Genomic DNA, 17,188 nt, shown 5'->3' on the forward strand with positions numbered 1-17,188 from the left:
AGATGTACCAGGACCTAAAGGAACAATTTTGGTGGCACGGAATGAAGAGAGAGATCGGTAGCTATATCGCTAAGTGTGACATCTGTCAGAGAGTCAAGGCAGAACACCAAAGACCCGCTGGACTGTTGCAACCCCTTCAGATTCCAGAATGGAAATGGGACTCCGTAGGAATGGACTTTATCACCGGACTGCCCAAATCTAGCAAAGGCAATGATTCCATATGGGTAGTGGTCGATAGATTGACCAAAGTCACCCATTTCATCGCCGTCAAAACCACCTATCAAGGCCCCAAGTTAGCTGAACTCTACATCTCCAGAATAGTCGCCTTGCACGGAACCCCCAAATCGATAGTGTCAGACAGAGGATCACAGTTTACCTCAAGGTTACGCGAGAAGGTGCATGAAGGACTAGGCACTCGCCTAAATTTCAGCACTGCCTATCACCCTCAGACCGACGGACAGACTGAGAGAGTAAACCAGATACTGGAAGACATGCTTAGAGCATGCGTACTGGAATACGGATCCAAATGGGAAGACTGCCTACCTTACGCAGAATTCTCCTACAACAATAGTTACCAAGCCAGCCTGCAGATGGCCCCCTTTGAAGCCTTGTACGGAAGGAAGTGCCGTACCCCCCTGAACTGGTCAGAAGTCGGAGAGAGTCAAGTTTTCGGCCCAGATGTTCTTCGTGAAGCCGAAGAGAAGGTTCACAAGATCCGAGAGTACCTCAAGACTGCTCAATCCAGACAGAAGAGCTACGCCGACAAGAGACGTCGGGAGATGACCTTTGAGATCGGAGATTTCGTATATCTCAAAGTATCCCCCTTGAAAGGGATGCAAAGGTTTCAGCTGAAAGGAAAGCTTGCAGCTCGCTATGTGGGACCTTTCCAAGTCCTCAGCCGCCGAGGTGAAGTATCTTATCAACTGGAGTTGCCTGAAGAAATGTCGGCTGTGCACGACGTTTTTCACATCTCACTTCTCCGGAAATGTCTTGAAGTCCCTGAGAAGACCGAAGTGTTCAAGAACATCGATCACAGATCGGTGGATATCAACCAGGATCTGACTTACCGCGAAGTGCCGATTCGCATATTAGAAGAAGCATACAGAACCACCCGCACCCGAAGCATCAAGTTTCTGAAGATCCAATGGAGCAATCATACCGAGGATGAAGCCACCTGGGAACGCGAAGACTTCATGAAGAAGGAGTACCCAGATCTCTTTAGTACCTAACTTTCTTTTGATCTCGGGACGAGATCTTTTGTAAGGGGGAAGGGTTTGTAACACCCCAAATTTCAATGAAAAAGAAAGTTAGAGAATTCCAGAAAGCAAAATTTCAAACCAACAAAAACTTTTCTTTTGCATATAGTACCATGCATAGGACTTGTGCATTTGAGTGATATGCCATGATGATTGTTTTACTTGTATTTAGATGGGCTCTAAAACCCTAGAGTGATCCTGTGAAGATCACCAACCAAATAAAATCAAAGAAGGAGAAAATCCATAAAATACAAAACCCTAAAAACCTTCACATATGCCCTATGGCATTTTTATAAATTTTGACCCTAGACCTATTTGGTCTTCACTAATAGTTGGATAATGTTATTAAACACTTATTACAACTTTTGGAACCAAGGTTTCACAATTCAAATGAATTTCAAACACTTTTCCCACTCACATGTGATGATGACCAAATCTGCCAATTTTAGTCTGATCACCACTTTGAGCCCCTGCAATTCAATTTTCCCAAACCAATCTTTGCTAACTCTTTGCACCATTTCAAAGTCAACATCAAGGTGAACAACTTTGATGAAGACCACCCTGCCAAATTCATCTTTGATCACTAGCTATGCTCATCCAAAGTTGCAACTTTATATTAAGATCAACAATCTCCACTTAGCCATTTTGGCCAAATTTTGAAATCTAATTTTTCCACCACCACCTCAATTCATCTCTGGTCAATTACAACTTATCTCAACCTTCACATATCACAAACTTTCACCTTTTGAACTTTTTCCAATTTGGATAATTTTGCATTTTCCAAAATTGGGCACTATTTGCAACTATTGCAAATAGTGATCTACCTCACCAAATTTAAACCAAAGCTATCCTACAATGTTCCCTGGTCCCCTTAAACCCTAAATGAAACATAGTGGAGCTAAGGAGGGAGAGAGAGCAAGCATGGCATGGCCATGCCGGCCACATGCCGGCCATGCCGCACCACCCCCTCTCCCCTTGCTTCCCCAACCCTGGCCCCTGCGCCACAGCATGCCACCGCCTCTCCTACGCCACCCTAGCCCAGCCCTGGTCGAGGAGGAGCTCGACAACGCCAAGACCAGCACGCGTCCATGGCGCCCTGGACGCCGCCCACGTCGCGCGTGTGCACGCCGCGGGCACACACTGGCCACGCGCCGCGCCATCACCACGAGCACGCCCTGGCCTCCCTGACTAGCCGTTGAGCACGCACTCGCCACCAGGACGTCGCCAGACACGCGCCCAGACACGACCCGTGCCCGCCGCCGCCGGAGACGACGACGCGATCCCGCGACCAGCACGGCAGACACGGAAGCAATGCCTCGCCCACAGACGCCGCCCGACCGCGCCATCGCCACCTACAGATTCGCCTGGACGAGGAGAACACCGTAGCACCCTTGCCTAGCCCAACACCTCGCCGGAATCGCCGCACCTCGGTCGACTTCATCACGGCCACGTCGCACCCTTGGCCATCTATAAATACGGAGTTCCTTGGACGAAGCTGAGCACACCATCTCGTTCACCATCCTCTACTGCTTCTCCCCCACCCAACCACTCGCTCGATTGTCGCCGGAGCTGCTCCAATTTGAAGATCGGAGCCCGCCAGTACCGCACCTCGCCGCCGTCGATTGGAGCCGATCCAGGAGACGCCGCCGGTGCCAGGAGCTTCGCCGTCGTCCACATCGACATCACGCACACTGCCAGCCACCGCGGGAGCCCTGGTTAGCTCTCCCACCCCCTAGCGCCGCCGTGCCCGCAACCCTTTCTCGCCGGAGAAGACGATGGCTCTGAGCCGTCGATCTACCCTCTAATCCTACGCTCCACGTCGCCCCGTACCGTTTCGGGTTTTAACGGAGGCTGACAGGCGGACCCCACCCTGTCAGCAGGCCCGCGCGCACTGGATGCGCTGCTGGGCCGTTTTTCTCTGTTTAAACAGTTTCGGCCCACGTTGGTTTCCCGCCGGCCTGTTTAATTCAAATTCGTTTTAAACATTTTCCAAACAATCCAATACTGCACCAACTTTGAAATTAAATAGTTTCAAATTGGCTAAACCAAATTTAGTGAATTTGATATGGTTAGAAAGCCACTGAAATTCTCTATCCAATGCCACTGGCCTCATGGTCAATTTCTTTGTAGAATTAATTGGACAAAAATAACAAGACAGGGACTTTTCCCTATTCAAATAATTATTAAAAATCAACCAAAATATATATTAGGTTAATTCCAACTCTAATAGCTCACATTTGACTTACACTAATTGTTTATGCAATAAAATGGTGTGGTCACTTTGCATGATCATGCCATGGTTGAATGAATGGATATTTTGACTAGTTTAACTAGTTGATATTGTCCAAAACTATTAAAGTTAAATTGTGTGAAGTCTTATACTTCATTTAAACTTGTCTCACATGAATTCATGGGATGTTTGGACCCCTGGTTCCAAAATCTCCTATATGAATTTCTTGAGATTTAAATCAAATATAGTGTAAATTAAATGGTATGAGGTGTTTCACCTCATTTAAATCATTTTCTCAAATGATGATGATGATGAACATTTGACTTAGGTCAAGATGAGTTCATCCATGATTGTGGGGAAATTAAATCTTAAGAAGATTTCAATGAGAGGAAATTATTTCTCAAGAACCCTATTGAAACTATCATTTACATGTGGAATACAAATCCTATTTAAATCCCACCACCCATGCACCCTAGTTTATTTATGTGTGTGCATAGGGTAGTTTGTGTGTTTATTTGTGATGTGTGGAATAGCCATTGAATTAGTGAGTAATTATACTCGTATTCACATTTAGACGGTAGCACCGGAGAGTACGCCGAAGAAGAAGGTTGCTACCAGGAGGAGGAGGAGGAACAGTTTGAGAACTACCAAGGCAAGCTAAATTACTATGCAAGCTTTTACCCTTGCAAAGTGCAAAGCCTCTTGGGGCAAGGCACCATGTGCTTACCTTTTCTTATATGAACCTATCCCAAGTTTTTGCGTTACAAGTTTTTACTTGTTTTCTAAAAGATTTACTTTTATAGTTAACTTTGGTCAAAATACAAGTTGGTTATTAGAGTAGTGAGTTAGTCCCTTCCAAGCAAAGCAAGATAGCACCCCTCATGAATTAGAGCTAGTGCTAATGAACTAAACTTGACTACTCTAGATGGGAACTTTGTGATTTTGAAAGGATTTTGAAACCTTGGAATGAAGATGCATTCCATTGAATGATTTTTGAAGGTGAATATGACCAAGAGAAGATGGTGATTTTTGATAAAACATGATGTTGGTTTGAATGCGATACCTTTCCAATTCTCAAGTACCCCCACAATACCTGATTATGGGTAGGGCTTAACTGGAAGTTTATGCGTCTTAGTATGGGTTCCCTCTAAACAAGCGTCATCGGGGTTATGCCGAAAGCTGCCTCTACCACAAAAGAAACGATACGATATGATGCGAAATGAGGTGAATGTCCGGCCCAAGCCTCAGGCGGTTCCAGTGCTGTTGACTGTCTTCACTGGGAGGCCAAGCTCATGGGGAGAGGTGCTCATACTAGGGTTCGTAAGTGAAAGGTTATGGTTGATGATCCGCGTACTGTGTTACGATTATTCGGGGAAATCCCGACGGATGAAATCAAATGTTGTGGCACAAGTGTGCAACCTCTGCAGAGTGTAAACCTATTCGAATAGCCGCGTCCACGGTTACGGACGGTTGGAAAGGCCATACAGTTTCCGATGTCATATCTTTGAAAATGATGTTGGTGAAATGATTTGTGGTGGATTGAATTGAAATCACCACTTGAATGGTGGGAATGACACTAATGTTCCCACTTGAGTTAGTTAGCACTTGAGTAAGCTTTTCTCAAAACTTTGTGAACCAAAACTGGCTTTATGCAAATAAACTAGAGCTTAGCAAACCCTACTAGATTGTCTAGCACTTACATTAGTTTGAGTTTGCGAGTACTCAACGTACTCACGGCTTTGTCCCTGGCTATTCAAATGGCCAGAGTATGAAGATGAACAAGGAGATGACCAGCAGGACGCCTACGACAACTAAGCGCCTTCCGACGTCAAGCGTTGGCCTGTGGACTCGAGAGTCCTTGTATCTTACGCTTCCGCTATGTTGAACTATGAATTTGTGTTTGTTCGTTGATCAATAGATCAACTATTCGTGTAATATGGATCATGTGATTCCAATTTGTAAGATTTATGGTTTGTAATGAATGATGACTGTGGTACTTAACTATTATGCCTCGCAACAACAATATTCCTGGGATTGCGATGTATGACATAATAGGCATTCGGACTTAAAAATCCGGGTGTTGACAACCAGCAACAAATGCTCACCAGAGCCTCTCGAGCGCCGCGTCCAGCGATCTTAGACTCGTTCCACTTGGTCCACCATCTCTCCCAGGCTCAACTCGGTGGGTAATCTCAAATTCGAGTTGCATCATGGTTGCTTTTACGGTACACAACCTTTGTGGTTTCCCTCGCCTATGTCGATGGAGAAAAACAGGTTGGGAGAAGGGAGTCTGGCTAAGTGAAAACGCTACAACGTATCGATGGAGGGAGCGGATGAGCAGCGAAGCAACCCCTTGCAGTACATTGTGGGAGACGGGTTGCAAGGGAGCAGTGCCTTGGATGCAGCATTGAGACCCAGCCAACCAATTCGCTAAAAAAAATTGTAGGACTAATTCTTTTTTAGGAAAAGGATCCCATTGCCCCGCCCATCAAATCATCATCTGATCAGCCAGATAATGGCCTTTTTTTTGACAATCAGCCGGATAATGGCCTAGTGGGATCAATTTCCAATACTAGCTTTTCAGATTGACAGATAAAGCACCTGGTTTCAGAGGTTGATATATAACTTTAGTGTATATATATATATAACATTATAATGCATGGAAAAGTGCTCCTTCCTAACTTCCCTCAGCATGAATCGCAAAACAAACATCCTTCCAGCAATCACCAATGGATCTTACATCCACATACCGAAATGATAAGGATTTTACCATCTGTACAAACGAAGAAAAACACCTTAGTATAGTCTAACCAAAGAACACAAGACAACCGATCCCAGGTCCGGGAGGCACTCCCCTAAGGTATGTCTAACCTTTCATCTACAGTCCCAGTTTTCAGAAGACAAGCAGGCCATCCCAGGTCCGGGAGGCACTCCTCTAAGGTATCTCTAACCTTTCATCTACAGTCCCAGTTTTCAGATTCCTGCGCCGACATACACGCAGACATGGAGGTAGCATTCGGGGTTCTTGAGGTAGTTGGCCATCCAGAGGAACGGTACGTCCATGTTGTTTTCGAGATCGATGCCTTGCACCCTCACCAGCTTCACCTCAGTGGCGTTCTTGGTCAAATCAGCCCCTCGCTGGCTTGTTGGAGCTGGGTCTCCGTCACGAGGAGTCCTTGGAGTGGTGTCTGAATCGTCAGGCGGCGAGTCTGCTATCTCCACAGGTTGAGTGTCAGCGGCGGGCTTCGAGCTGAAGAACTCTGGTAGCAACGTTTCCAAAACACGTGCCAGGGTGATGTAGCTTTTACCTGCGAAACAGAGCGAATTGAAGAAAATTAAGTGTCGCAGATCCATAGAACATCATGATTCATGAAACACAGGATGTGAAGAGCCAACAATTGATAGAAACATCATACAGTATATATTGCAATGTAGTTTGCAACGTTTCAGGGGTCATTAAAATATAAAGAAAAATCTTGTTTACAATGGCCTTCTCGAAATATTTTTCAAAGAAGAGAGTTAAGTTGCATCCCTGTACCACTTTTCAGGGGAAAGGCAGAAAAGATGAAAGCAAAATAGAGCATAGCACTGCTGCAAGTTTGGTAATTACAATTTCTAGCTAGAGGCAGATGAACACCCTCAACGCGTGCAAATGATAGTGTGCACCGCAATCATTAACAAGATAGAGTATCACAAAATTTATGTACATGCACTCAACGATAACATAATTGTTCACGACAGAGCTACATACCTTCTTCCTTCCGGATCTCGAATGGCCGGTTTATATAGGATACACTTTCCCAGTCACTGACAGCTATTGCATCCTCTAAATACTCAAGGTCTTCTTGAACTCTGCGCACGTATAATCGAACAGGGACCCTGCCTAACCAGGTATTAATCGATAAGAGCTATTAGAGCAGATAGAGATTTCTTAACGTGACATGAATCCATTATTGTATAACTTGAATATAACGCATCGGTTAACTATTATATGAAAAAATTCCGGTCCTGAAATGTTCAAATAAAAATAACATAGAAAAATTTGATGCAAAAGAATGTACATGGTCTGACAGATCCAGGAGATTCAGGCTCATCAGAACCTTGTTGACGCTCTGCTGAGGAAGTTGCTACTGACCAATCCTCTTCAAACAGTCCAAGCTTAAGCCTGGTGGAGATATTCATATAACTATCCATGTCACCTGAATAATACATTTGTAGTCAGAGAGAAGATATTCCATGTGTCAAAGAATGGATCATCAACAGCTAGTAGAACTAGTCAACTACTGGTAGTTAGAGGGTCTGATGCCCCAATTTCTGAGCAACCATCATATCAGGCTCATGAGACCTACTATAGAAGTATATAGTTTCTGGAGAGCATACCTTTCCTTACGGATTCCCACATAGCAGCTTGATCAGCTTGGGACATATTCATCACATTCTTACTGTTCCCAGTTATGATAAAGGCAGCCTGTACAAAACAAAAGATTACAGTATTGTTTGAGATGGGAAGAAGGGATTGGGTGACACTAGTTCTCGAAACAAACCTCTTTCAGGGAATTGTTGTAGCTCCACTTCACACTATCTTCACCTTCACATGGTGATAATATTTCTGCAGGATACCCCCTAAAATGAACCTACAAATTCATGCATAAGTTGTGTGGGGACAGCAAACAACTGGAACATTCAACAGAGGAAACCACATTCGAGCAGAATAGCATATCTCTAATAAATATCTCCAACAAACTGAGATGTTAACACAAAATGTACATGAGTGATCAAAAGGTTTGTACTAATCCCGCCTCAACTTTATGCATAAGTTTGTGGATAGAGCCAACTGGAACATGTTGCCGAGAAAACCGCTTAGGGCTCTCATGTTATCAGAAACTCTAACTATTCTAGAAATAAAATAAAAATAATGGTGTACCCTGTTAGAGTAAAGCACTGTAAACCTGGTTTCTACTTTAGCATATCTCTAATATTTTTTAAACTGAGATGCTAACACAAAATGTACATGAATGATCAAAAGGTTTGTACTAATCCCCCCTCCACTTTATGCATAAGTTTGTGGATAGAGCCAACTGGAACATGTTGCCGAGAAAACCACATAGAGCTCTTATGTTATCAGAAACTCTAACTATTCTAGAAATAAAATAAAAATAGTGTAATAGTGTACCCTGTTAAGAGTAAAGCACTGTAAACCTGGTTTCTACTTTAGTAAGGCTCCCGCTCTTCATGTGCTGATGCACGGGTATTGCAATAAGCCAGGGCTACAATGTCCGCGGCATGCATATAAAGCTTTTTGCACCGATCTGATTAGCTCTTCACTGAGCTGAATCGCTAACTTACGTAAGTAGATCAAAAAAGGGATATTTGATAGCAAACATCTAAAAATTTCCAGCAAACCAAAAGATTTCACAACAAATATGCAAGATTATAGCCTTACTATTAGATTCCATGGCCTCTCAGGCTCTGCACAAAGAAGGTCGAAAAGAACTCCAATGGGTATGTACCTAACAGTGTAATCATAAAACGAGCAGTCAGCAATTAAAACTAAGAGCAATAACAACAGGTTCTCAAGATACAATAAGGCAATTGACAATCATTTATATTGGTAGGCGAGAGCATATTGTTACCATTTTAATGGCAGTCCTTTGTATTCAAACCAAACGGTATCAACGCCTGGCGGGAGTGTGCTGCTGAAATGAGCCTTTATAATGGGCACCAGCAGAGGCAAGTACCCAATCCTTGGCCCTAAAGTCTGTTCAAGGAAAAAATAAAGCTCCGAAACTGAAACTAATGACAAGATAATGAAGTATTGCAAATACTAGTCCAATCATCGTGTCTCTTAACGAGTTGGAGATCAGAGAACACTCGCAGGAAAAGGAAGATACGCCCATTCATATTCATATTATAAATAACAACAAAATAAATAAGCAATCAAATATAGCATACATGTTGCACAGAGGTGTAGCTTGTATTTTTTTGCACTTCGAGGAGAAGAAAAAAGAACAAAAGGCAGATAAGTTGCCAACAGAACAGACAGGCAATTTTCTCCCATATGACTACCATCTTGGATTTCAATCTAAGAAATCCTCATCGTATCAAACATATATTGAGTTTTTGTGTGTGTGTGGGCATGTCGGCAGCCAACAAATTTAGAGATGTAAAATATACTAGATTATGCCTTGCTAAACTAATCGCATCGCAAAGTCTGTCTGTGTTTTCTCTTGAAATTTATTTGGGGACAAGCAGACGGAGCTCGCACTAGTCCGGAAGACCTTCGAGAATCTTGAGCAAGGGTCTGATTGAGAGTCTGCGAACCCTAAAACAGCAGCCAATCTGACGTACGAACCCCTAAGACCGTAGTCGTGGTATCTGCAGGCAAGAATCTGACAACCCTGCGCTCGGCGTCAGCAAACTCCCTAGCTAGATTTGACTATCAGGCAAGAATCGTCAACTTAGGGCGGCGCGCGCCGTCGATCGAGAGGGCGCGGAGGGGTTACCAGGAAGGGCGGGGGCGGCGGGAGCGCGGTGACGTCGGCGTCGTGGAGGTGGACGTGCAGCGGTACGGCGCCGCCCCAGACCCGCCGCGCCGCCTCCGCCGACCACGCCGCCGCGTCGCCGACGTCTCGCGCCGACGCCGCCATTGCCGCCGGCGTGCAGACTCGGTCTGTCGGTCGGTCGGTGGAGCGAGCTCGCCGGCGAGAGGCGCGGCGCTAAATCTACTTCCTTTTGTGCTTCCGCTGCTGCGATTGCTTGCAGAGGAGTTGAAGCTGGACAAAGAAAGGGTTTCTTTCTCCTAGTTGACGCTGTTGGAGTCAGATTCCAAATACAGTACTACTAGCAAAACTGAATTCCAAAACAGCTGATTTCAGTCTAATTTCCGATTTGGAAGCAGATTTTATTTAAAATATTTAAAATTGTACTTTTGTGTTCAAAAAAACCGTCAAATCTATTCTAGGAATAACATGTCTTGGATACTAGTGCGAAATTTTGGTCCAAATTACATTATACTTTCAGCTACAAAAAAAACAAATTGTAGCTGTACAGGGGCAAATATTTGTCTTTCTGTATAGCTCAAAAAACAATAGATTTTCCTCCAAAATTTTCACCATATCTTTGGAATGTTTATATGTATGTGGGTATTTAATTCTAAAATTTTCAAAATCCAAGAAAATGATTTTAAAAAATCAGGTGCTCATGTGCCAAAGCTCACTTTTCGAATTTCTCATCGCAAGTGAACTCTGACATAATCTTCAACTGGTTTCTTGTCCAGTTTTAGATTCACATCCGTGATCTCCGCAAGCTTATCCTAGACCGCTCCGAGCGTGGCTTGATCTTTAGCGCGTCTGACTTGAAGCCTTGAGCGTCACATGTTTTTTAGGCCTTAGTCGATGGGTCCTTCGCCTTGGTGCCATCATTCGTGAGCTCCACCATGCCACATTTCTCTCGTTTTAATTTTTCCGAGACACCACTCTTAACGAGGAATGTAAATTTTAAGAGTCATTTTTACTCGGTATTCTTGTTCTCTTCTTTATTATTATTATATCAACAACTATCGTACATGGTAAATGGGACAAAAGGGACGGCATACAACCGCTAGATCGTCCTTCGTGGCATGGTGTACACCTTGCCATGAGTTGAATCCCCATCACATTGTTGGAGTCGACTTACACGGAGATTCTTATAGCAAAACAAAGTAGCCAACTGAAAGGTTATCACGAAAAAACAGCATAATTTGAAAATATACTCCATTTTGCATCGATCAATTTTAGAAAAACAAAAGTGAGGCACGGCCACATAATCATTGTGGACATTTTTGGCTGGTGAATCTGGACAAAGCGTGATAGAAGGATTTGGCATTCTGAACCGTTAGATGTAAAAAGTGTGGCAACGATTGGTGTCTGTAAGTAGGTGGGATACTTTTTGCAATTATAACCCATTCCCAGCAAATTTTGTTTGGACCGTAGTTCTTCCCAAATCCCCTCCTGGCGAAGCCGGCGGCAGCTACCAGCTAGTCCCCGTGCGTACCTGGTAAAGTAAATCTCCTGCTGGAAAAGTCCCAGTTGAACTTGGGTGCACGTAAACCCATTTGAAAAATGCATTTTCCAAATGTTAATTTTTTTTTGAAATAAAAGGAATCCCCCAATTCTTGTGGCGGTGGCGAGTGGCTTGCCGGCGGCCAGGCAAGGTGAGGCAGCGCCGCAAGGCATCCAGCTCTTTCTCCCATCCGATTCACTCCACCATCTAGTTTAATCGATTTTTGCTTCGCAGCGCAGACGAATTTAAGACAAGAAACTCCCCCGACTCTCGCGGCGGTGGCGAGTGGCTCGCCGGCGGCAAGATGAGGTGAGGCGGCGCCGCCGCAGGGCATGCGGATCTTCCTCCCATCCGATTCCCTCCACTGTCGCGTCATTTGATCTTTCCTTGCCTCGCAGCGCCGACGAAGCCCGCCAAATGTTCCAAGGAATGCTCATCAGCCCGCCGCCCGTGAGCGGCGCCGACCGCATCAGCACCCTGCCGGACAACGTGCTCCAGGACATCCTCTCCCTCCTCACGGCGCAGGAAGCCGTGCGGACGTGCGTGCTCGCCCGGAGCTGGCGCCACCTCTGGAGGTCCATCACGAGCCTGCGCATCCTCAGTCCAGATACTGCATGGTATGATATACTGTCAGACGACCCAGAGCCTGCCCGAGACCTCTGGAAGTTCGTGGACAATCTTCTCAACCTGCGTGACAAGCGCACCGAGCTGCACACTCTCGACATCAAATTCGGCCAATTCTCGCAAGAGGACCTGCCCTATGTGAGCCTATGGATCCGTTCTGCTGTGATGTGCAAAGTTAGTTCGCTCACCTTCCACCACATAGGTCCATACCTCTGCCTCGACGGCCTGCATCTTGCATCCCGGCATCTCAGAACAGTACACCTTGCAAGTGTAGCCCTAATAAAAGACAGCTTTGTTGATTTTGCTAGCTGCCCAGCGTTGGAGGATTTCAAGTTGCACGAGTGCAAAATCTGTTTTCTTGGGATATCATCTACCTCGCTGAAGCATCTGAGCATCACTGGCTGCATTTTTTGCCATGACTCGCACAGCAGACTCCATGTTTCTGCTCCGAGCCTTGCTTCGCTAAAACTAGATGCTCTTATTGGTATTGCACCGATTTTTGAAAACATGTTGCTGCTAGAGATGGCATGCGTGAGTCTTGGAAATCAAGGCGCGGATTTTTGTTGCAATGATTTTATGTCTGGTATTCTCTGTCGAGCTGATAATGCATGTCCTACTTGTGCTGATTACCCTGCCGATTATGTGCTACTGGCTGCTATCTCAAGTGCCAGGCATCTGGAGCAGATATCTAAACCTGAAAATGTAAATTACTACTCTTAGATCCTTTATGTTGTCCCTTTTTTTTTGTGATGCACTATCTACATCGTTGCCTACACATCGCCACCAACTAGGGGTTCTTAGATCATCACACCATTCTCAGTAAGGAATACTTTATTGGTTTAATTTTTGTATGTATATTTTTTTCAGTTCATTTTCGCAAGAGATTTGGAACACCGCCCTATATTTAGCAACGTAAAGACTTTATTACTAAACGAGTACTGGTGTGAGGCTCCTGGCTGCGGTCGACTAGCTCGCGTTCTAAAAAACTCACCAGTTTTAGAGAAGCTCACTCTTGAACTTTTCTCTGAGGTATGATTGGACAATTGCTGCCCTGTTAAAGTTATTATCGATAATCCATCTTGGTTAATTTTTTTTCCTTGCCTTAGGGACCAGATCATAAAATTGAAATGAAAGGAAGCTACAGGACAATGGAAGGACCGCCTGCAATATCTGAGCACCTTAAAATAGTCGAAGTCAAGTGTAATGCTGTTGACGAGAGAATTCTTGAAGTTTTGAAGTTTCTGCATGCAATTCACTATAGGAATGGAGCTAGACGCCGACGGCCACCACGTACGCCGAGGGCTTTTTATCGGGGCCGTCGGCGTACGGCCTCGCCAGGGCACCTCCGGAGGACGACCGTCGGCGTACCGATGCCGTCGGCGTAGAGGTGGCTACGCCGAGGGCTGCCCTCGGCGTCTACCAGGCCCTCGGCGTAGAGGTCTCCATCACCTCCCCTCGCACCCGCACCGTCACCGCCCTCTCACGGCGTCAGCCAGACCCCGAGGGCTACCCTCGGCATAGGGCATGGCCCCCCTATGCCGACGGCCACCCTCGGCATATAGGGTTTTTTTATTTTATTTTTATTTTCTCTCTCTCATATTACTTTATATTATGTTTCTATTATTTATTTACTAGTATGAATTATGTAAAAAATGGTTCTATTTTTTAAGAATTCGTAGATGGCATACATTGCTAACTTTAACCCTAACTCTAACTTTAAGCCTAACTCTAACCCTAACCCTAACCCTAACTCTAGCCCTAACCCTAACCCTAGGGTTTCCACATACATTGCTAACGCTAACTCTAACCCTAACTCTAACCCTAACCCTAACCCTAGGGTTTCCACATACATTGCTAACCCTAACTATAACCCTAACCCTAACCCTTGGGGTAGATCTGCGGGGTCCCGCCCTAGGGTTTTCCAAGATACAGATCACCGGAGGGTCAGAATTGTTGGAAAACTTGCATCTGCCCCTAACATATATGTACACGTGTGATGTAAGGTTTGGCTAACCTTGGATGTACCCGGCGTTGACGATTTCCGCATAATGGGCTACCACTTGGTAAAATCCAGGATCTGTATGTGGAAACCCCCGCCATGGCTCAAACGGAGCCCATTTTATGGTAAAGTATGCCCAACCTATGGTTTCAATGTACATATGTCCTAAACAAAGCAAAACAAATAAAAAAGTCCACTGGTAAACCCTCGCACGGAGATAGCTATAGGGGTAGATCTGTGGGGTCCCCGCCCTAGGGTTTTCCAAGATACAGACCACCGGAGCGTCGGAATCGCTGGAAAACTTGTGTGTGTCCACATGGCATGCACAAAAGTGATTTGAGATGGTTTTATATCCAAGGATACCCCCCAAGGTGTGTCCGGCTTCTCGGACAGGGGGTTCCTACACTTAGGCAGATTCTGGATGTATAGGGGGGAACTCCCTCGGAGGTGAACTGGAGAGAAAAGTGATACATTTAAGAACTTAAGACCCACACACGATACAAAACACTTAAATAACTAGACCCACACACATACCAAAGCGCTTAAAGTACTAGACCCACACACGAACCGAAACACTTAAAGAACTACACCCACACACAGGAACCAAAACACTTAAAGAAACTAAACCCACACAGGAACCAAAACACTTAAAGAACTAGACCCACACACAAACCAAAACATTTAAAGAAACTACACCCACACACGAACAAAGCACTTAACACTGGGTCGACGCATGACCCGCTAGACACACGGACTCGACACACACACATATTAATCAGAGAAGTCGAAATCTTCATCCTCGGCGGGGTGTCCTCTGAAGCGGTGGTTGTGAGGTTCCACGACCACCGTTCATCATTCTCCCCCCATGTCGACGCCTCTCCTTTGGCGTACTCTGCTTCAACCTCGGCCTTCCTCTGCCGCTTTCCCGCCCTCCTCTCTCTCCTGTACGCCTGCTTGTCCTTCCAGAATGCGCGCATTGCCTCGATGTCTCCGGGATGGTCTCTGCGCCACTGTGCCATGAACTGCTCGTCCGCCTCGGTGGTATCAATCCACCGCTGGCCAGCCCTGTACCGCCGCGCTTCACCCTGTGAGCGAAGTAGCGGCTCAGTAGAGAGACTCTGAGCTTCCGTCAGAGACCTGACCTCCGGGAAGTTCATTTCGTGGCGCGGCCGGCCAAACCTCCAAGCCGCAACGTCGTATGCGCGGGCAGCAGCCTCCTTCGTGTAGAAGGTGCCGAGCCACACACGCGTTCCACCGGCGGTGATTTCAGCCGCGAAATGCCCCGCAGGCCGCAGGCGAACGCCGATGAAGCCCGTGTTGCTACGGCGACGAGGAGCCATCTCAGCGGCAGCTCAGCTCAGAGGATTTTGTGGTGCTGTTGGATGAGAGAAGTGATGAGGGGCTGAAATGTTGCTGGTGATGTTAGTGGAGAAGACATGGCTATATACATGGCTATATATAGGCCCCCCAGGTGTGTCCGGCTTCTCGGACAGGGGGTTCCTACACTTAGGCAGATTATGCATGTATAGGGGGGAACTCTCTCGGAGGTGAACCGGAGAGAAAATTGAGATCATATGGGATGATCCTTGTTTCCACATGTACCTATGACCTAACCAAGCTCAAATGGAGGCATATGCCCACCGGGGGACCCCCGATTGGATGCAGTCAAAGGGGTAGACCGCGCGGTCAACAGAACTAGGGTTTCGTCGGAAATCGAGCATCGGATCTAGGGAATGGCCCCAAAACTTGTGTGTGTCCACATGGAATGCAAAAAAGTGATTTGAGATGGTTTTATATCCAAGGCTACCCCCCCAGGTGTGTCCGGCTTCTCGGACAGGGGGTTCCTACACTTAGGCAGATTCTGCATGTATAGGGGGGAACTCTCTCGGAGGTGAACCAGAGAGAAACTTGAGATCATATGCGATGATCCTTGTTTCCACATGTACCTATGACCTAACCAAGCTCAAATGGAGGCATATGCCCACCGGGGGACCCCCGATGGGATGCAGTCAAAGGGGTAGATCTGCGGGGCTCCCAGATTAGGGTTTCTTCTACCGGTGGGAATATTGATGCGCCGATAGGGTAACTATTGATACTACATGTTCCGATGACCTAACACAACACAAAGGAAGAGAAAAGTCCATGGGTCAGCTGTCATCGGAGGTCGGTCAAAGGGGTAGATCTGCGGGGCTACCGGATTAGGGTTTTGTCTACCGGAGGGAATAGTGATGTAAGATAGGGTAATTATTGGTACTACATGTTCCGATGACCTAACACAACACAAAGTAAGAGAAAAGTCCATAGTTCAACTGTTATCGGAGGCCGGTCAAAGGGGTAGATCTGCGGGGCTCCCGGATTAGGGTTTCGTCTACCGGGGGGAATATTAAGTTAAGATATGGTAAAAATATTTATGCGCATAGCTTGAGAATGTAGAAGATTAAAACAAATTTGCATGGACATATATAATTTAATAAATATAATTGACATTAATAAAATTTAAATACAAAAAAAATTGAAAAAGAAAAAAAGGGGCTATGCCGAGGGCTGCCCTCGGCATATGCCTGGCCCTCGGCATAGGGACGGCACGGTCGGCCGGGTCGGTTATGTGCTGGTCGAGCCAGACCAGCACCTAACCCTAACCACGCGCCCTCCCCCGAGCCCGAGCCTGCCCGCCGCCTCCCGCCTGCCCGCCGCCGTCTGCGCCTCCCGAGCAGCCCGCCCGCCGTCGCTGCGCCTCCCGAGCCGCTGCCCGCCGCCAGCTCCTCACCGCGATGCCGCCTGCGCCTTACCCCACCCCGCCGCCCTCCTCGGCTCCTCCTCCAACTCGCGCCGCTGCCGCCTCCACCTCTCCCGAGCTCCCCTCCACCTCGCGCCGCCGCCAGCAGCCGCTCTCCTCCTCCTCACGCCCCCGCCCGCCGTCCCCTGGCCGGCCTCCTCCTCGCGCCCCCGCCCACCGAGCTCCCTGGCCGGCCTCCTCCTCGCGCCCCCGCCCACGGTAAGATTTTTTTATTTGTGTATTGGTTTTAGTTGTTGAAATTG

At 46.5% G+C, this 17,188-nt stretch overlaps 2 protein-coding genes across 3 annotated transcripts; one reads left to right on the plus strand and one right to left on the minus strand.

The window, feature by feature from the left end:
- Window positions 1–6,179: 6,179 nt before the first annotated feature.
- LOC127308795 (autophagy protein 5) lies at window positions 6,180–10,284 on the minus strand. 2 transcript variants are annotated; one of them, XM_051339695.1, is made up of 8 exons: window positions 9,990–10,284; window positions 9,120–9,244; window positions 8,930–8,996; window positions 8,031–8,120; window positions 7,867–7,954; window positions 7,587–7,685; window positions 7,238–7,369; window positions 6,180–6,794 (listed from the first exon to the last, which is right to left on the minus strand). In XM_051339695.1, exons 1-8 carry the CDS (start codon window positions 10,131–10,133, stop codon window positions 6,460–6,462), a joined length of 1,080 nt encoding a protein of 359 aa, XP_051195655.1. In that variant the 5' UTR covers window positions 10,134–10,284; the 3' UTR covers window positions 6,180–6,459. The 2 variants fall into 2 exon arrangements, with proteins under 2 accessions (XP_051195655.1, XP_051195653.1); XM_051339693.1 differs by having other exon boundaries at window positions 7,548–7,685.
- Window positions 10,285–11,619: 1,335 nt separating this feature from the next.
- LOC127310756 (putative F-box protein At1g49610) lies at window positions 11,620–13,535 on the plus strand (the record flags this gene model as incomplete). The annotated part of the gene is made up of 5 exons (XM_071822022.1): window positions 11,620–11,677; window positions 11,766–11,835; window positions 11,925–12,852; window positions 13,018–13,179; window positions 13,257–13,535. Coding segments are annotated over 5 exons (1,497 nt in total), but the record flags the coding sequence as incomplete, so codon positions are not given.
- Window positions 13,536–17,188: the final 3,653 nt, after the last annotated feature.

The sequence above is a fragment of the Lolium perenne genome, chromosome 6 (genome assembly GCF_019359855.2).
Source record: "Lolium perenne isolate Kyuss_39 chromosome 6, Kyuss_2.0, whole genome shotgun sequence".
In the NCBI taxonomy this organism is placed as follows: domain Eukaryota; kingdom Viridiplantae; phylum Streptophyta; class Magnoliopsida; order Poales; family Poaceae; genus Lolium; species Lolium perenne.

What these genes read in the sequence shown, in the direction of transcription:
- LOC127308795 (XM_051339693.1), bottom strand. Translation starts at nt 10,133, where the DNA reads ATGGCGGCGTCGGCGCGAGACGTCGGCGACGCGGCGGCGTGGTCGGCG. An exon ending in TCCTGGATCTGTCAGACCAT is followed by an intron (nt 7,370 to 7,547) that starts GTACATTCTTTT and finishes ATACCTGGTTAG; the next exon opens with GCAGGGTCCCTGTTCGATTA. An exon ending in CGAGATCCGGAAGGAAGAAG is followed by an intron (nt 6,795 to 7,237) that starts GTATGTAGCTCT and finishes TCTGTTTCGCAG; the next exon opens with GTAAAAGCTACATCACCCTG.